Genomic DNA, 21,512 nt, shown 5'->3' with positions numbered 1-21,512 from the left:
ACCGTTGAAGTACTTCAGATGTAGGTACACCCACTGTGCTGTTAGGCACCCAGTCCTCCAGCTGAGGCTGAACCGGTCTTTTAGAAAGGGCCACCATGACTTTCATGGCTCTATTTCAAAAGCCCAAGATCCTAACAATAATAATCATCTTTATTAGTGTCACAAGTAGGCTTACATTAACACTGCAGTGAAGCTACTGTGAAAATTCCCCGTCACCACACTCTGGCGCCTGTTCAGGTATACTGAGGGAGAATTCACGTAACGGGACGTTTGGGAGGAAACCGGAGCACGCGGAGGAAACCCATACAGACACGGGGAGAATGTGCAGATTCTGCAGACAGTGACCCAAGCAGGGGGGGGGGGGGGGAGTGGTCCCTGGCGCTGTGAAGCAACAATGTTAACCACTGTGCTACCGTGCCACCCATCCTGTGCCCCTTTTTGGTCATTTCGCAAACTGTCATATGCCACCTTCACTGATTTGTGCACATTCACCCCCAGGAGCTTCTGGTCCGTTCACACCTACTGGACAGAGTCAACATGCCTAGTGCGCACGCGCGGGGCTTGGGGCCGCGCCGGCGCACTGGCGGCGGGGTGCAAAATGGCGTCTACAACCAGAGACAAGGATTTGCGGCGCGAGCTGAAGGCCCTGGGCTGCTCGGTCGGGCCCATCACCGACACAACCCGGTCCCTGTACCTCAAGAAACTGGACCAGCTTCGCTCCGAAAAGCGGCAGAACGAACAGAGCAGCCGGGCGCCGCGGAGTGGCCAGAGCCTCAGGCAGCGGGAGGTGGAGAGCCCGGCCCTGGAGCAGGCCAGAAGGAGGAGGCCTGGCTTCACCTCCAACACCCAGACCGAGTTAGACCGCGAGCAGGCCGAGCCTCCCATCGCACATTACACAGGCACGTCGGCTGGCTACTTCACAGATCGACCTCAAGCTGTGGACGGCGGACACGAGGGGAACTCTGACCGCCTGAGTTCGCAGCGATACACCGGGATTTCTGGTAGCTTCAATCCAGATGCATACGGCAGGAAATCTGACAGCTCATATTCAGATCGATTCACGGGGAAATATCAGAGTCTGAATTCAAAACAATATTCAAAAGAATCCGACATCTTGTATTCAGATTCATATCCCAAAAAATCTGACAGTTTGTATTCAGATCCATATACAAGGGTATCTGACAGCTCATATTCTGATACACATACAAGGAAATTTGGCACCTCATATCCCGATCCATTTGCAAGCAAATCTGACACCTCATATTCAGATCCATATACAAGAAAATCTGACACCTCGTATTCCAATCCATATGCAAGCACATCTGACACCTCATATTCAGATCCATATACAAGGAAATCTGACAGCTTATATTCAGATCCATACACGGGGATATCTGACATCCTGAGTTCAGATCGATGGACAAGGAAATATCCAAGCCTGAACTCAAATACAAGCACAAGGAAATCTGGTAGCTTGTATTCAGATCGATATGCAGGGAAATCTGACAGCCTGAGTTCAGATGTACATACGGGAAGGTCGAGCAGCTTTTATTCAGATCAATATTCAAAGAATTTGGGCCGCTTTTATTCTGACCGTCGTTACAGAGGAAATTCTGATAATTTGTCTGGAAATGAACACTACACAAGAGGCACCCCAGGTGGGCTTCCCAAGAAGGAAGTGCTGAAACCTAAGAATCGTCTAGATAAATTTGAGTTTTACCTATCATGGTTTCTCCAAGTGGCCACGATTGTTCTTTGTCTTGTTCTGGTGGGGTTAATCTGTGTCAAAACCTTAGGGTTGCTTGAAGGATCTGAAGAAGATATAGGAGAAAATAGTAAGTACACACATTACTTTTTGAAGTAACTAGTCTCGATGTTTTGGTTTACAGATTTTGGTGATAATACAAAATAAAATATTGTGAGAAATACTGAGACTAAGTAGATGCATAACAAAAAGTAATTTGACTCAGTTAAGATGTAAACATAGCTGTTCCATTAATCCTATCCCATTCCATGATGACCAGAGCTTTATGACTAAATACAAATTCCATAATCCCTCTCCTCTGGGAGAAGGGTAGGAACTCATGGACAAGAGAGAATAAAATCTGTTTGGATATTGCGGGGTATGGGGATAGTGCAGGAAGCTGAAGATGAGCCAGAATTTTACTGACGGTGAAGACTTGAAGGACTGAGTAACCTACTCTGAAATAATGCAATCTCTGCCTCAGTCACGTCCTTCTTGAAGACATACTGGGAGTTAGCACCCACCATCAGCCAATAATGTATTCCAGGAGCTTACCGCACTCTGGGGAACAAAGAACTATCTAGCATCCAGTTCATTTCTACTCTGTTCAATTCAACTCATGTCCCCATGTCCTGTCCAATCTGTTAAATGGAAAATTTTCATGGGACCACTATCCAGGTCATTGATTATTTTATATATCTGTGAGACTGCATTGCTGTAAAGTAAGTGGACCATGGACCTTGGTCCTTCTGAGTAATTGAAGTTTTTTGTGCGAGGAAACATTCTTGTAGCTCTCCTCCCGTCCACTAAATCACTCATCATGTGGGAAGATCAAAATGGGACACACTGCTCCAGATACAATATAATCAGTCACCTGTATAGTGACAAAATGATATCCTTCAATTTTATACAGAATGGTTCCATTAATACAACAGTATCCTCTTAGTTAAAGTTAGTTTCTTTGCTTTGGTAATGGACTTTGTGATCTGTGCTTAATGACACCTAGGACTGTTTCTCAATCCTCCCAGTATTCATCTCTGAAGAAAAGATCTATCCTCTACTTTCACCTAATATAAATACATTAGCTGAGTTTCAAATCTTATATCCTATATATCTCTAGGGCAATGTACTGTTACTCTCCTAACTCCTTTATTGTCCAAACTTAACCCTGTTGAGGTCTCATCACCCTGTCCTCTCTAATTTCCACTGTGTCTCCCAATTCAAATTGTTAGTGAAAAGATACCTGGGGCGGGATTCTCCATTGGCTGACGGCGGAATCGGGAAACGCGATTAGGCGGAGAATGACGCGTGAGGCGAAAATTGTGGCCGGCACCTTGACTGCGGCGTCAGTGCATTCTACTCCACATGTACAGTAAATGCCGTTGGCATATCATTAGCGTGCCTGACCAATATTCTCCACCACTTCCGCAATGCTCCGCCTCTGCCAAAAGGAATTACTGATGGGGAGTTTTACTTGTGGTTTCAAAAATTGGGAAACAGACGCCATGGCTGCTGAGGGGGGAGAGACGGAGTACAGAAAGTGTCCAACATCGCCATAATGTGCTGACAGTTGTGGGCTTTTGCCAGGGCTCGAGCGGAGTAGCGGGGGCGATCAGGAGGTGGGCCATGTTCCGGGGTGGGCAGGCACTGAACAACATTGCCGCAGCCTGCAATGCAGCCACGCGACTGCGCATGCTGCTGACTGCCCACTGTGAGCCTAGTGCTATGGGTCGTATGGTTCTCTCCCCAGGCCACCCCTCTAGGTATCCTCTGGCCCCAGCTTACCCATCTTTGGGATGGACATGTGCTCCTGCTCACTCCCCGTGTGTGCGTGGGTTTCCTCCGGGTGCTCCGGTTTCCTCCCACAGTCCAAAGATGTGCGGGTTAGGTGGATTGGCCATGCTAAATTGCCCGTAGTGTAAGGTTAATGGGGGGGGATTGTTGGGTTACGGGTATGTGGGTTTAAGTAGGGTGATCATTGCTCGGCACAACATCGAGGGCCGAAGGGCCTGTTCTGTGCTGTACTGTTCTATGTTCTATGTTCTAGTGCCACATTGTTTGCTGTAATGAGTGTAGGTGTGGAGACTGGAGTGCTCATATCCGGCTGCAGCTTGTCAGCCTCTCGAGTGCCAATCCCACCCCGCCGAATCCGACTGTTTTTCATTGGAATCGCTCGTGTTCCATGTGGTACCGGTGCTAACCCATTAATGGTTCCGGAATTGCTCTGGGACCGGCACCAATTTTGCACCAGCTTTTCAAGGGCAACTAGGGATTGGCAATAAATGCTGGCCTAACCAGCAATGCCCACATCACATAAATTAATTTTTTTTAAAGTCCACCAATTCTGCCCCGGCGTCAACACTTAGTCTCTGAAACGGAGAATCTCGCCCATGATATCTAAGCCTTTCGTCTTGCACTCATCAGGGTAGCTCATAATAAATTACCAAATTATAACAGGGCAAAAACAATTTATACCACATGAGAAAAGAGTGCTGACTGGTAGGCAAGTGAACTCCAATTGGCGGAGGCATTGCCATAGAGAATGCAGCATGCAGCCATTAGCTGCCCAGCTTTGTTTAAATTCAAGCCGAGCAGATGAATTCTTTTTTTTTTTTTTTTTTTTTTTTTTTTTTTTTTTTTTTTTTTTTTTTTAATTTTTTTATTGGAATTTTTTGCAGAAAATATAACAAAAAGTATAGCAAAAAGCAGTAATATGCAACTAACAGCCCCATAACACTCACAATTCCCCCCATACCGTAACATCACATGTATCACATTCCCCCCCCCCCCCCCCCCCCCAAACAAGAGAACTTAACCATAAATTAAAATTAGATAAATCAAATTTAAATAAAATAAGCTAACATAATCAACGCCCCCCCCCCCCCCCCTCACCCCCCCCCCCCCCCCCCCCGGGTTGCTGCTGCTACTGTCCCAGTACCCTATCGTTGAGCCAGAAAGTCGAGGAAAGGTTGCCACCGTTTAAAGAACCCTTGCACCGATCCTCTCAGGGCGAATTTAACCTTCTCAAGCTTAATAAAGCCCGCCATGTCATTGATCCAGGTTTCCACGCTTGGGGGCCTCGCGTCCTTCCACTGTAGCAAAATCCTTCGCCGGGCTACTAGGGACGCAAAGGCCAGCACACCGGCCTCTTTCGCCTCCTGCACTCCCGGCTCTACCCCAACCCCAAAGATCGCGAGTCCCCATCCTGGCTTGACCCTGGATCCCACCACCCTTGACACCGTCCTCGCCACCCCCTTCCAGAACTCCTCCAATGCCGGGCATGCCCAGAACATATGGGCATGGTTCGCTGGACTCCCCGAGCACCTGGCACACCTATCTTCACCCCCAAAGAACCTATTCATCCTCGTCCCAGTCATGTGGGCCCTATGCAGCACCTTGAATTGGATGAGGCTAAGCCGCGCACACGAGGAGGAAGAATTTACCCTCTCCAGGGCATCAGCCCATGTCCCGTCTTCGATCTGTTCCCCCAGTTCCCCCTCCCACTTCGTTTTCAGCTCCTCTACTGACGCCTCTTCCTTCTCCTGCATAAGCTTGTAGATATCGGATATCTTCCCCTCCCCGACCCAGACCCCCGAGAGCACCCTGTCACTCACCCCCTTCGCGGGGAGCGCAGGGAATCCCTCCACCTGCCGTCTAGCAAATGCCTTTACCTGCAGATATCTAAACATGTTTCCCGGCGGGAGCCCAAATTTCTCTTCCAACTCCCCCAGGCTCGCAAACCTTCCGTCGATAAACAGGTCCTTCAGCTGTCTAATGCCCGCTCTATACCATCCCCGAAATCCCCCATCCATGTTCCCCGGGACGAACCTATGGTTCCCCCTTAACGGAGCCTCCATCGAGCCCCCCACTTCTCCCCTATGTCGCCTCCACTGCCCCCAAATCTTGAGGGTAGCCGCCACCACCGGACTCGTGGTATACCTCGTGGGAGGGAGCGGCCACGGCGCCGTTACCAGGGCCCCCAGGCTTGTATCCCCACAGGACGCTCTCTCCATCCGTTTCCATGCTGCCCCCTCCCCCTCCATCACCCACTTACGCACCATCGACACGTTGGCCGCCCAGTAATACCCCGAGAGGTTGGGCAACGCCAGCCCCCCCCCATCCCTACTCCGCTCCAAGAAGACCCTCTTCACCCTTGGGGTGCCATGCGCCCAAACAAATCCCATGATGCTGCTGGTCACTCTTTTAAAAAAGGCCCTAGGGATAAAGATCGAGCAGATGAATTCTGATGGTCAACCATTGTCTTGGGGCATGAACCAGGGAATGACCATTCCCTACGATTTTGTTTGGATGAAAAAAGTGCAACGTGTGGAGAGCTTCCTTCTGACTGCAAAGGACTGGTCCCTGTGTGTAAGTGTATGTAATTTCTAGCATGTATAAATGAGCCACACTGTGGGCCTGATTGATAATGTTAAATTGGCATTCAGTAATTCTTAGCACAATCAGGATTGTTTAGCAAGTGTTGTCCAATCACAGAATTAATCAAATAAAATATCCAAATTTCTTGGACTCATTTATTAAGCCTTTCATGGCCTCACTCTACTCCATATCTGTAATGACGTACAAAGCCCTCTGATCCTTTCACTTTCAACACTTCCATCTTGGTTCCGATCTCTGAAACTCGCTCCATATGAATTTCCTCTCTATCATCTCATTATACTGAAACAGAATAATCTACTATTTTATATAGTGATTTGTGATCGCTCGTGTTACAATACAATAGACTACTACTACTCTGAATTAGAAGTGGAGAAACTGCAGCCACAGCCATGTGCAACTCCTGAGCACTGGCAGTCAAATCCTCTTTATATTATACACCAAAAGGCTGGGATACGAGAATCATTTCCATTTTTAAGATAGGTTTTTGTTGGATAAGGGTTATAGAGTAAAGATGGATAAATAGAGTTATAGATCAGCCATGATTTAGTTAAATAGCAGAGCAGCTGCTGGGGTATTAATAACTTACTCCTGTTCCTAAAATTCATATGTTAATAATTGTTATACACCCTTGTAGAAAAACTAATATCCACAACAGATGCTGTCTATTGTGGTCATGTAGCCACTAGTTATACAATACATATAACACGTGTGTTTTTTATTCTTGTTGAGACAAGGAATGATGAAAACAAGTGTTATAAAAATTTAAAAGCATACTGTGCAGCTTTGGTGCGGTATTATGAAAATACAGGGCAGCCACACTATATTTATATCATACAACTGACTTAGACAGGCACTTTTTCATTATATATACTAATCTATCAGGTAAACATCTACCTGGTATATCTACCTGGCCCGTACCGGTCTTCCGGAACAGGCGCCGGAATGTGGCGACTAGGGGCTTTTCACAGTAACTTCATTGAAGCCTACCCGTGACAATAAGCGATTATTATATTATTATTAAATCAATTGCTCTTGTGGTAAAGAGCTTACTTTTCTATTTTTGTTTGTTTTCAAATACCGTGAAGTTATTGCTTGGTCCATTTGAGTCCACTCCCACTTGTCCTTGAGTCAGGTGATGAATTGTGCCATGTGTTTGAGAAATTTTCCAATTTCAGGATAGAATTACCAGGCATTTTGCCAATGATGCGAAATACAGTTTCTTGTGTCACAAATAGATTTAGTTTGTGTCATTGGACATTCATAGCTTCTTAGAAACGAGTAAATTCAGCTCAGGAGAAATAATTAAAGAAGACTGTTTTTCGGGTGAAATTTAATGCAAAGAGCGAATGGTTTGTAAATATAAATGTTGTATATTTTTTTTATTTCGTCAATAAAGATCATGTTTTCAAATAATTAAAACATTTTCACCAGTCAAAATATGTTTAAAACATGAAAATATAAAATGTTTAGAAAAACTTTAAGTGCAGCAAATATGTAACACTATTACATTAGTAGAATCGTAGAATACCTATAGTGCAGAAGGAGGCCATTCAACCCATCGAGTCCATACTGACCCTTCAAAAGAGCACCGTGTCTGGGCCCACTTCCCCGTCCTATCCCTGTAACCCTGTAACTCCATCTAACCTTTGGACACTAAGGGGCAATTTAGCAGGGCCAATCCATCTAGCCTGCGCATCTTTGGACTGTGGGAGGAAACCGGAGAACCCGGAAGAAACCCACACTGACACGGGGAGAACATGCAAACTCCACAGTCACTCAAGGCTGGAATTGAACCCTGGTTCCTGCGCTGTGAAGCAGCAATGCTAACCACTGTACCACCGTGCCGTCCTTTAGAGGTTACATTATCAATGTTGCTTATACCAGGGTAAAACTTCTTGAAGTATTGTAGCCATCTGCATTTCCACATAATTCTAAATGTACTGAAGGCAGATATCAGTATGATAGTAGGTGTCATCACAAACTGTATTCAAACCCCCTCTAATAATTGAACACAGACAGGTGCACGCTCATGCACACACGTACACACTCTCTCACACACACTATTGCTCAAACTCAGATCATCTAGTCCCATATAGAATGGGGATTAAAACTGGAGTGCCCTCCAATTAAAAAAAAAAGAGAAATCTTGCGTGTAAGGCTCTGTTAATACATTTTAAATTTTTCGGGCATTGTTTTTTTAATTCAGACCAGTTATATTTCTGAGCTTTCAGCATATTTTCAACCTTCATTCTGAATCTTTGCCGATTTTGAATATTTCTTTAAACAAGACTACAAGACTTTGCAATGTTATTCACGTGAATTGTTCTAAGACTACATGCTTTTTACCCATTTTTCTACGCATCAAACTGAAAGCTATTATTGGAATCCTGTGCATATGTTTATGTTTATCTTATGTTTAACAGGATGATAAAAGAAAATTACTGCAGGTGCTGGAATCTGAAACAAAAAAAGAAAATACTGGACAATCTCAGCAGACCTGACTGCATCTGTGGAGAGAGAAGGGAGGTAATGTTTCGAGTCTGGACGGCTTTGACAGAATACCATCCAGACTCGAAATGTCACCTCCCTTCTCTCTCCAGAGATGCTGTCAGACTTGTTTGTATTTAACTATCTTTGTGTTTCTATAGAATTATATAATCCATGCTAATCCATGGTTTTCTTTCATTTTAGTTAAGATGTTGCCAGTGGATTGCAGTGGTAAAACAGATGCAGTGAGTAACCTTTTTTTAATTAAAGTTGACCCGTAGATGATGATAGATTTTAGTCTGGAACATGTTATAAAATTCAACATACAAATCCAAATTTGATAAGCACTCCACCCCTCCACAATATGTGGTGGCTTTAGCAATATCGACGAGGCGCAATAGAAGTGCACGCATATTTGAGCAAAGTTACGTTTCCAATTCACTTCAGTCTATCTCACAACTTCAAAATAGGAGAATTAAAATCATATTTAAAACTTGCGTTTGAATTTATGAATGACTAATTTTCCAGATCTAACTGTCACCAAAATAATTATTAAATGCCTGTTGGCAACCCATAACAAATCCGTTATGGAACGGCATAGTCTTCTCAACAATTACTCCTGTGGAGTTCAGTCTTTCTCAGCACAGGAAGAATCTGTCTTAAAGTCAGACAATTGTTAGTCTAAACCTAAAGCATGTTTTAACCTTTTCAAAGCTGATTTGGACTCATAATGCTGATATTTATACACATATTATGTAATAATAATAATCATTATTAGTTTCACAAGTAGGCTTGCATTAACACTGCAATAAGGTTACTGTGAAAATTCCCTAGTCACACTCTGGCGCTGTTCGGGAGCAATGAGGGGGAATTCAGAATGTCCAATTCACCCAACAGCATGTCTTTCGAACTTGTGGGAGGAAACCGGAGCACCCGGAGGAAACCCACGCAGACACGGAGAATGTGCAGACTGTGTACAGACAGTGACCCGAGCCGGAAATCGAACCTGGGTTCCTGGTGCTGTGAAGCAACAGTGCTAACAACTGTGTTTCAGTGTACATAAGTAGTTCAAAAATGTTGAGCATATCACATGCTGATGTTCGGCTATGGCATTAATAGCTCACTGGAGGTCACTGTTCTGTTCTAGATGTGCAGTGTAGCATGCCAGATAGCGTAGCCAATAAAATGGTGTTTGCAGTCTGAAGCAAAATTGAGCGATTGAACATTGTTTCATTTCCTTATCAGTAAAGATAGGTTGAATTAAGTAATGTGTGACCCTTCTCATACCTGTATGTATTTATCACAATACAAAACTTTTCACAGAACTTAGTTTAGCCTTTTTCATTTTTGGATGTATGTTAAATTTCATGCATTATCTTTCTCAATATTTTAATCTCATTAATTTCATTTAGTAAGTTTTATTTTTTCCAGTTTTGCCAAGCTGAAGAACACAAAATCATAATGCTCATATTGTCTGAAACATATGAGTATTTGGCAGAAATGGCAGGTAAGCTTGAGGATAAACTCAAAATAGGAAAGTATTTTTGCTGTAGGTTACAATATTTAAATACAAAAAGGTAAAATGTAAGCTGCTAAGGAAAACATGAAATCTACAAAACTGAGTTTAACCGTACTACCATAACATAGCTTTTTAAGAAGAGATTAAGTTGCTTAATCGAAATTATTGATAAGATGACATGCAGCTAATTGAAAAATTAATTACATCCAATCAACAAGGCTAAAGGATTTTAACTGGTCTTTGTCATTAATCACACTCTAAATTCAAGTTTGAGAGAACAAGTGCCTTAAATCCAGCCCGACTCCCCTCCAAAGTGTTTTCTAATTAATTTTACAGCATTGTGCTATATATCACTGCAATATGTAATGTAAAGTAATTTTGCATCACCTGCTTCAGGACAGCGGGCAGTTCTGAATAGATGTATGCTTTAAAAAATCAGATGTAATATTTTATTCTTTCTGATTCTTTTCTGGACAGGTTCTCTCTTTCGAAGTACAGTTCCAAATATCTTGCCCACTAATCACCATCAGTGACTTTCAACAGAACACTCCTCATTTGTTGCACCTGCTGTTCAGCGTGATAAGAGAGAGGACCCTGTCCCGCTGTCCTGCTCAGAAACAATGAGGCCTTTGTTGCAATCCCAGTTAAAATTTTAGCTCACTCTATATAATCAAGTATCAAACCTGAGATTTACCTGGTTGCGTGGTTTAACTGCTCATGGTATTAATTTTCTCAGTCATCAGTGGGGTCATTTTGCAGATGCTCAACCCCTTCTACCTACACAAGGTTTTGTCCAGTTCTGTAACTGAAAAAATTGCATTGGAAACATATAAAAGCTCTCTGGGGGTCTGATAAGATGCTCGATGGAATCCATTTTTCATGGTTGGAAGGTGGACTCAGAGTCCATAATCTCAGAATAAGAGTTCAGCCATTCATTCACTCAGGCAGTTGTTAATCTTTGGAATTTTATCCCAAGAGGGTTGTGCATGCTTGGCTGTTGAATATATTCAAAATTGTATACATTTATTTTTTTGCATACGAAGGAATTCTGTAAATAGGGTGGGAAAGTGGAGTTGAGCTGGAAGATTAACTATGATCTTATTGAATGATGGAGCAGGTTTGAAGAGCTGAATGGCTTGCTCATGCTCCTAGTCCTGGCTGGTTCATGCCAGTTCCAGCCTCCCCGGACAGGCGCCGGAATGTGGTGACTAGGGGCTTTTCACAGTAACTTCATTGAAGCCTACTTGTGACAACAGTGATTATGATTATTAGTTTCATTCAATAGGATATTTTGTGCATTCTTGATGAAAATAAAAGGTCTAAAAACTTCTGATACACTGCCATTTTTTGTGTAAATTATTTTATTTACTTCAATCAAGCTTGCGTCTTTTACTTAACTACACTTAAAATTAATCAGTCTTTAGCTTTTCCCTGGTTTTGAACCCCGTGCGTCAACCATAACTATAACCAAGAGATGTAAGCAGGCGATGTATTGTTGTGCTGCCTCTCGTCAAGTCCGTGAGAGTTGCCTAACGATAACTGACACTTCTGTATGGGAATGTATAACCTCTGCTCAACCAATTTCCACACCAATGAATAGATTATTAAGGATTACTTGGAGTCTCCAGAAGTTGAGGTAACTTTCCTTGACAATGCTATGAGGAACTCAGGAGTAGAATCATAGGAGAAAAAAATGTTCTTTCTGTTTTGTTTCATTGAAGACATCTGTTTATTAGTTCTAAAAATACCAGACATGGGGTAAACAAGACCTTTTGGCTAGGACAAATGAATGGAAGTGAAAGGTCACATGTTACAACTGAAGGTACAAAACATTTCACTGGGAACACACATAAATCATCTGAGGGCACATGCATGGAGTCTACAACTAACACTGAAACAAGGGAGATGGTGAACATGGGCTCTCGTCTGATCATATTCTGTTTTTTGAGGTTACTGCTTAAAGTAACTAATGGAACTGTTTACGTTATTTAAGACACATTTATGTAAAAGTAATGGATTAATTGAATTTTAGGAACCATTGAAACATCCTCTGAAATCATACCTCTGGGAAATGGACTATAAGTATTTAAATAAGAAAAGAGTTAACAAGAGCTTTGGCGTCACGGTGGTGCAGTGGTTAGCACTGCTGCTTCATGTCGCTGAGGCCCCAGGTTCGATCCCGGCCCCAGGTCACTGACTGCGTGGAGTTTGCACGTTCTTTCCATGTCTGCGTTTGTCTAACCCCCATAACCCAAAGATGTGCAGGGTAGAAGGATTGGCCACGCTACATTGCCCCTTAATTGAAAAAAAAATTGGGTACTCTCAATTTATAAAAAAAAGGATAAAAAAACATAAGTGAGCTTTGGTCCTTAGAAAGTGAGTCTGGGGAATTAATAATGTAAAATAAGGAGTTGTTGATGAATTGCATAGGTAATTTATATCGGTCTTCATTATTGAGGATGCAAGTAACTGACTTTTGACAGGAGGGAGGAATGTCAGAAAATTACAATCATCAGGGAAGTGGTACTTGTCAACTTGTTCCAACAATTTGCTAAATCCCTGGGCGCTGATGGATTTCATTCTAAGGTCTTAAAAGAAATTGGTAGTAAGATAGATGACGCATTGGTTTTAATTTCCCCAAATTCCCTATGCTAGGAAAAATTCCATTAGATTGGGAAATAGCTAATGTAACTCCTTTATTCAAAAAGGAAGGGAGGCAGAAAGCAAGAACCTATAGATCGTTAGCTTAACATCTGTCATAGAGAAAATTAGAACAGTACAGCACAGAACAGGCCCTTCGGCCCTCGATGTTGTGCCGAGCAATGATCACTCTACTCAAGCCCACGTATCCACCCTATACCAGTAACCCAACAACCCCCATTAACCTTATTTTTTAGGACACTAAGGGCAATTTAGCCTGGCCAATCCACCTAACCCGCACATCTTTGGACTGTGGGAGGAAACCGGAGCACCCGGAGGAAACCCACGCACACACGGGGAGGACGTGCAGACTCCGCACAGACAGTGACCCAGCCGGGAATCGAACCTGGGACCCTGGAGCTGTGAAGCATTGATGCTAACCACCATGCTACCATGCTGCCCGTTAGAAATGTTAGAAGCTATTATTAAAGACGTTCTAGCAGAATACTTAGATCAATTCAGGGTAATCGGGCAGGTTTAACATGGTTTTGTGAAAGGGAAATCATGTTTAACTAATTTATTGGAGTTCTTTGAAAAAGTAATGTGCTGTGGATAAAGGATGGATGTACTATACTCTGATCTCCAGAAGCATATGATAAGAGGCTACATCAAAGAATGTGCATTTAGATTGATTTATGCTTATCATTAAAGTGTCAGTTAATTTGGGACTTTTGACTCTCCCTTAGAAATGTACATATTTAGTTATTAAGTGAATGATTGTATTTAAAGTATTGTTTAATTTTTGAACTCCTAGGTGAATTTGAATGTGGATCTGAATATCCCCTAAAGAGCAAATGTGTGCCAACCATTGAAGTAAAGAGACACTTAGCAGTAAGTAATGCATTTTAACCTGAAAGTATTTTTCAAACTAAATACAATCATTTAAAGGTTAAATGCAGCTTATGGGGCAATGAAACATGACTACAGGAATTAGTAACAAAGATTTGTTTGAAATTCAGCTGTGCAATATTGCCATATAAATGTTAATGCTTTCATCAGAAATGTGTTTGCCCACCTGTTAATGTTAACATTGACTCATTTTATTTTGAATGAGTCAATAGTCTTTTAAAATAGTGGACAGAAGAAATTCATGCAAATACTATTAGTGTGCATTGGCATTATGCATAAAAATTCCATAATTGAATTAATGTCAGTTTAGAGGAAAGAAAGTGACATTAGAATAATGTAACAAGCTATTGTTTGAGTATGCAGTAAAAATTATTATAATTGCTCTTTTAGGCTAATCGCCACAAAAAAAATCATTGTCCTTTTCATGTCAGCACATGAGTAACATCACCGTATTTGAAAGTAGTAAAAAAAAGTTGCAAGCGTACTTCAGAATCAGTCTTTGGCCTCAGGAGAGAAGAAGTAGACTCCTGCCCTGAGGTGATCTCTTACCACTGGATTGATTCCATTGGAGTTGTACATTGGCCAGAATCCGAGGAATAGATACATATAACAACTTGATTATACTGCCTTGTGTTGTCATCCAGTGAAATGTTACAAGCATATTTAGAAGATTACTTTATTAATAATAATAATCGCTCATTGTCTCATGTAAGCTTCAATGAAGTTACTGTGAAAAGCCCCTAGTCTCCACATTCCGCCGCCTGTTCGGGGAGGCTATGTCAATCTGAAGCTACAAAAATCTGAACGATATTACAGGGGCTGGTTTAGCACAGGGCTAAATAGCTGGCTTTTAAAGCAGACCAAAGCAGGCCAGCAGCACGGGTTCAATTCCCATACCAGCCTCCCCGCACAGGCGCCGGAATGTGGCGACTAGGGGCTTTTCACAGTAACTTCATTTGAAGCCTACTTGTGACAATAAGCGATTTTCATTTTCCATTTTCTCCATTCCTTGTGTCTAATATTCCTGATATTGAGCAGTAAACATATAGATTTGCTATTCCATGCCACGTGCTAGGAGTGCATAACATAAAGTAGCACACTTAGATACAGTGATTTTCGATCTGTTAACTGTAATGGATAAAAATTTGTGATCTGGGAGGGCACAACTTCGCAATATGTACTCTTGTCACACATGAAGGAAAGAAACATAAGCATTCTTAGCTCTAGGTTATTGGCCTGAACATTCAGGGCATTAAATTCTTTCAATAGCTGATTTTCTGCTGCCTTTAAGAGATGTGCTAGTAGTGCTTCTTTTTGATACATGGAATGTGTGCAATCAATGGCAATCCCAATGTACATTTACTGGACTCCCTAAATTCTGAAGTTGGATGGATCTAATAATGAATCTTCCCAGCAGCTTCATTTAATGAATCAGGCACATTGACTTAGGGTTACTGGTAATTCTGAATGACCTGACGGTTGAGAGCCAGAAACACTGGTAGCTCTGTATAGCATGTGTGAAAACTGATATCTACAATACTTGATTGGTGACTTTTGAAACTTGTTTGTTATCGAGCAACATTTCTGTCTCCCTGGGCAGCATCATTTTGATATGCTGAGCGTGTCACTGGGACACCACATTTCATAAGAGACCACTTTCTACTGCTTCCCATTATTATTCCTAAATGTTGAGTTTTGTCTCTGAAATTCCAAGGCTCATTAACTAGGGTAATGAAGAAATCTTATCCTCAAATTATCTGTGGTTCAATGTCAACTTTAGGTTTGAATTCATAAATCTTTGTACCCTGAAATTTTCTCTTGAAAATAATATATACCATTTTAACTATGACAAAATAGATTTTTTGCAGGACCATCGAGCAGAGGGGTTTGAAAGTTTGTTTGTGAAGTCATCAATTGTTGTTCTTGACTTTCCCAGACTTCTCAGGTTCCAAATTCCGAAAAATTTGAAAAGGCACTTGAATGGATCATTCAGAGTACCCGGGACTTTGGGATTAAGTGAGTTGTGTTTTCTCTCAAATTCTAGTTGGAACAAATGAACGATAATTGAATGCAGGAAAAAAGAGCATAATCTCACAATTGTGCATGGGATTCCAGCACTTTTTTTTACCAAGGTGAATAAGCAAACATCTGCATTGGCTATATGACTGTGTTTTGGAAGGACTTATATTTCCCTGTTAGAATTTGGATACAAATTAAGAGCAATGAAAAGGGATTAAAATGTCTTTCCTGGATATCAGGAGTCCAAATTTAAATCCATTATGGCAATCTCGGTGTAGTTCACTTTTTTGTTAAATATTTTTATTCTCCATTATCACGGTTTCTTCAGAGTTTACATCCCACCAACAAACAGTAATCGGTAACAAATGCAATGTCAATCCCCTTATCAACAACAACGATCCCAACCTCCCACCACCCCAAACAGAGGTCCACCTGACAAATAAGCATCAAATAAAACAAACCCTGCCAAAGTGGGAAAAGAAAAAAGAATCAGGAATCGCCTATGGTCACCATTGACATATAAAGCCCACCCCCCAGCCCGTCCCCCTAATATTCAATTCCATCCAATCCCCGAAAATGTTCCGCGAATGACACCCATGAATTGTAGACCCCTCCCCAGACTCCTCCCCTCCACTTCCTCTTGTAAACTCCTCCCTCCAACCTCGGTACCTTCCCCCAACTTTTCACCTTGGCTAGACTCACCGGCAGTTGTTCTACCAGGCTCCGATGGCCGCAGCCCCTTCCCCCACCTCACTCCCCCGCCCGCGTCTCCTTCCTCCTTGCCCGTTCCCAGGAAAACCAAGAAATCCCCTTTAGCACACAACCCCCGCATACACACCAAAGGCCAAAGAATCATCATTGCAAATGAAAGTCCCATCTCTTCCCTTGTCCAAATATATAAAGCGTTGACTCATTTAGTACATACACCAACACGCAGTGAAAAACTAAAGTTACATGAGGCTACATCGGTACACGACCATTTCTTAATTCTGCCACAGTCCTTCTGCCTTCGCAAACTCCTCCGCTGCTTCCGCCATCCCAAAATAAAAGTCCTTGGATATGTAGGTCACCCTCAACTTAGCTGGATATACTTTGCCACACTGCACCTTGCTGATGTAGTGCCTTCTTCACCCGGCTGAAGGCAGCCCGCCTCCTCGCCAACTCCACCGTAAAATCCTGGTATATGCGTATATCAGCTCCAGCCCACTGCACCACCCGCTTCTGCTTTGCCCAGCACAGGACCTTCTCCTTCACGCTGTACCTATGGAAACAAAGAGTCACTACTCTTGGCGGCTCACTCGCCTTTGGTATAGGCCTCCACGACCGATCAGCCTAATCCAGTTCATATCGGGAGGGATCATCCCCCCCTCCCCCAATAGCTTTGCCAACATCGTGGCAAAATACTCCGTCAGCCTCGGGCCTTCCACTCCTTCGGGCAGACCCACAATCCTCAGATTCTGTTGCCTGGATCTGTTTTCCAGGTCTTCCATTTTGGCTCGCAGACCCTTGTTGGTCTCTAGCACCCTGCGCAACTCCTTCCCCATCGAGGTGAGTTGATCACTGTGCTGCGATAATGCCTCTTCCACTTCCTTCAGTGTTCACCATGCTCCCGCACCTCCGCCACCGCTCGATACCGCCGCCCTCACCGGGGCAATCGCCTCCTCCATCAGCACTTCCAATACCACCCCCATCTCCCTCTTCATCGTTTCCATGTGCTTTGTGAACTGCTTTTCAAGTTCCCCGGCCATCACCGTGGTCATTTCTTCTGCCGTGAGCAATGCGCCCTCCCCTGGTGCCCCAGCCTCTGCTTTCCTTGCAGTCCCCGCGCTGACCTTTCCACTCCCCGGCGGACTTTCATTAACCACTTTTTTCACGGCCGTTTGTTTCCCCTAACTTGGACATTCCACCTCACTGTGCCTTCTTACTGCTTTTGCAGCCTCCGTTGCCCCTGGGACCGGGCGTTAAGACCCCGAAAATTCCGTTTCCGAACGGGAGCCCTCCAGTGTGCGGCTGCCTCCTGCCCGCCGTCACCGGAAGTCCTCGGTGTAGTTCATAATTGGCACAATGTTTAAATGTCTCGGCATTTTAAATGCCACATTATTAGAGTTGGAGCATTATCTTTTATATTTACAAATGTATTTGAACAATTAACAGTAATGCAATAAATTTAGATGGATCGATAAGAAGTTAGCACATTTCCTTTTTTATGAGCCTTTTATTAAAATGAAGCTGCTGTGGGTTCAGCAAAATTAATTAGTAAAATGTGGTTTTGAACTTGAGATGCGGCACACAAGAAGTTGTTAGTTTGAGGTCCTGCCTTCATAGAAGACACTGCTTCAACTGAAATGCTTTCTCATAGAAAGGAGGAGAAATCAGTGAACCAACCCCATCTACTGTGGGGAGCATTTGTTGATGATGTAACAAGAAGACAAAAAATAGGTATTTTAGATTTTCCCTTTTGATTTTTTTAAAGAAAATCCAATCTGCTTTGTACTATCATTTATTTTGTAATCTTTGTTCTTTAATTGGAAACAGTACAAAAAAAATACAGCTCCATGAGGGTCAAGCTGTGTGGCAAACTTTAGATAAGATTTTAAAGTTAACGTTCCTCCATAAGAACTATCAAAACAATGACTGGGACTGCATGATCGGTTATTTTGATCAAGAACTCTGATAATTGTTTAAACTTAGAATGGATGAAAATATTAGCAACATTGGGAAATTGTTTCTATTATATATGTTCTCTAAATGGTATGTCACAAAAGTCTTGGATTAAAATTATGCCCAAGTTACCTGATGCATGGTATAAACAGTCAGTTAACTTGATGTGGCCTAATAATTTGCAATTGTAGGCGCTCTCAGTCAAAGTTCCATAACACATTTGATAGTTATCTTTAATAAAGATTGTCACTGCCAAGTTTAAATAATTGACTTAAATCACTATATTATATATGAGTGATTTAAAAACTTTGTGACTATTGTAACCATGCTCTTGAATAAAGTTCATGTAGTTGCTAGTTTATATTTTCTTTGCATATCTTGTTACAGGCTAGTTGGTAAAGATTCTGAGGCAGCAGTAACTGCAGTGGATCAAGTGACTTGTCTTGAATCTACTCGTCCACAGATGGATTTGCATTGTCGTCTCCGTCATGCTGTTTTCATTATTATTCACAGAATGTTAATCTTTATCTTGGGTAAGCCATTAACCTGTGTAGATGTAAGATACTGTTTTAGATTTTCAAATAGTCAGCCCCACAGTAAATGTAGTTGTCTCAAACCAAGAACTATGACAGATTTGGTAACGATCCTCAAAAAAGACAATCATCGAAAAAAGCTCAATATGCAAGATAAGAGGAGCACTCGCGATTACTTTTAATGAGAAACTAACAGGAATCGCTCTCTAAATCCAAATCTTATGTTGCATTATGGATATATGTGGGAAAATTAGAGGTATCTTAATGCATTTGTTATTTTCTGAAGGTTACCTCATCTTCAATACTTCTTACTCAAATTGTTTAATCTTAACAAACCTTCCCAGCTATTTTACCGCATGGAATGAAAAACACTGGTCATATTCTGTTAATTGAAACAAATCAATAATTTTTTATTTTTAAAAATATCTTTATTCTCCTTTTTCACAATTTTTCTCCCGAATTTACACCCAACAACAATCAATAACCAACAACAAATATCTCAAACCCCATAACAGTAACAACGATCCCATCCTCCCACCATGCCCAGACATCATCCCGCATGTTAACATAAACAAATGACAAAGAAAAAAAAAAGGAATCAGGGATTACCCATAGTCATCTTCAACATACATAGCCCCCCTCCCCCCGCACGCCCCCCCCCCCCCCCCCTCCCCCCCCCCCCCCCCAACTAATGTTCGATGTTATCCAGTTCTTGAAAGTGCATAATAAATAGTGCCCAAGACTTGTAGATCCCCTCCGAGCTTCCCCTCAGTTCGAACTTAACCTTCTCAAGGGTCAAGTATTCCAACAGGTCCCCTCGCCACGCCAGGGCATAGGGTGGAGAGGCCATCCCAGCAGGATCCGACTTCGGGCGATCAACGAAGCAAAGGCTCTGATATCTGCCTCCGCACCCGTTTCCAACCCTGGCTGATCCGACACCCCGCACCGTTCACACACATCTTCTACCCCTTCAAAGAATCATCTCATCCTTGCCCTCGTGAGGTGTGCCCTGTACACCACCTTCAGCTGTATCAGCCCCAACCTCGCACACGAGGTGGAGGCATTCACTCTCCGGTGCACCTCACACCAGACCCCCTCCTCTATAACCTCTCCCAATTCTTCCTCTCACTTCGCTTTGATCCCCTCCAGTGGTGCCTTATCCTTTTCCAACATAGCTCCGTATACCGCTGACACTGTCCCCTTCTCCAGTCCACTTGCCGTCAGCACCTCCTCCAACAACGTGGAGGCCGGTTCCTCCGGGAAGCTCTGTATCTCCTTCCTGGCAAAGTCCCGAACCTGCATATACCTAAACACTTCTCCCTGCTCCAGCCTATACTTCGCTTCCAGCTCCCTCAATCCTGCAAATCGACTCCGAGAATCAAATCTTTTAGAGTCTTAATCCCCTTCTCTTCCCATTTCCGAAAGCTTCCATCCCACCTCCCTGGCTCAAATCTGTGGTTCTCCGGATCGGCATTTCCCTCGTCCCTGCCGCCAACCCGAAGTGTTGGCGAAACTGCCTCCAGATTTTCAATGAAGCTATTGCTACCGGACCCCCTGAGTATTTCCCCGGAGCTATCAGGAGCGGGGTCCTTGCTAGTGTCTTCAGCCCCGACACCCTGCATAAACTCTCTTCCATTCTGACCCACTGGGAATCAACCCCTCTGACCCAGCTCCGCACCTTCTCCACATTTGCCGCTCAGTAGTAGTACATCAGGTTCGGGAGACCCAAACCCCCTGCCTGCCTTCCCCTCTAGCAGCACCTTCCTCACTCTGGCCACCTTCCCTCCCCATATAAACGAGGTAATCCTCCCCTCAATCTCCCTGAAAAACGACTTTGGCAGGAAAATCGGTAGGCATTGAAAAATAAACAGAAATAGCGGCAACACATTAATTTTAACCGCCTGCACCCGACCCGCCAGTGATAGAGGGAGACCATCCCACCCCGCCAGGTTGGCTTTCACTCTCCCCACCAAACTAGTGATGTTGTATCTGCGAAGCCTTCCCCACTCCCGGGCAACCTGCACCCCCAAATACCTAAAGTGAGTCCCTGCCCTACGGAATGGCAGCCCCACCACCCCTGCCCCCACCCCCAGTCTTGACACCACAAAATACTCACTCTTGTCCAAGTTCAGCTTGTACCCAGAGAAAGACCCAAATACCTGCAGCAACTCCAATATTCCTCCTATCGACGCACTCGGCTCCGACATATACAGCAGCAAGTCGTCGTCATACAAGGACACCCTATGCTCTATCCCCCCCTCACTATTCCTTTCCATGCTCCCGAACTTCTTAATGCGATGGCCAACGGCGCAAACAGCAGGGGTGACATAGGTCATCCATGCCTCGTCCCACGGTGGAGAGAGAAGTATCTCGAACTGATATTGTTCGTGCGGACACTCGCCTTCGGCTCCTTATATAATAACTTTACCCAGTTCCCAAATCATGGTCCAATCCTAAACCGTTCCAGCACTGCCATCAGGTACCCCCATTCTACCCGATCAAACGCCTTCTCGGCGTCCAGTGCCACCACCACCTCTGTTTCCTTCCCTTCCGCGGGTGCCATAACGACGTTCAAACCCCTCCTAATATTCGAAAACAGCTG

General features: G+C 43.4%; 1 protein-coding gene across 1 annotated transcript in view; it reads left to right on the top strand.

Moving 5' to 3' along the window:
• The first annotated feature begins 573 nt into the window (after positions 1–573).
• The window catches only part of LOC119978255 (LEM domain-containing protein 2-like), a 34,831-nt gene continuing 13,892 nt past the window's right edge, over positions 574–21,512 (top strand). The window contains exons 1-6 of the mRNA XM_038819735.1: positions 574–1,835; positions 8,834–8,874; positions 10,061–10,136; positions 13,603–13,679; positions 15,634–15,713; positions 18,765–18,910. Of these exons, the coding sequence (XP_038675663.1) occupies positions 599–1,835; positions 8,834–8,874; positions 10,061–10,136; positions 13,603–13,679; positions 15,634–15,713; positions 18,765–18,910 (1,657 nt within the window). The 5' untranslated portion in view covers positions 574–598. The remainder of the gene's footprint in view (positions 1,836–8,833; positions 8,875–10,060; positions 10,137–13,602; positions 13,680–15,633; positions 15,714–18,764; positions 18,911–21,512) is intronic.

This window comes from Scyliorhinus canicula, chromosome 15 (genome assembly GCF_902713615.1).
Source record: "Scyliorhinus canicula chromosome 15, sScyCan1.1, whole genome shotgun sequence".
Classification (NCBI taxonomy): Eukaryota; Metazoa; Chordata; class Chondrichthyes; order Carcharhiniformes; family Scyliorhinidae; genus Scyliorhinus; species Scyliorhinus canicula.
This window is presented reverse-complemented; position numbering and strand designations above follow the sequence as displayed.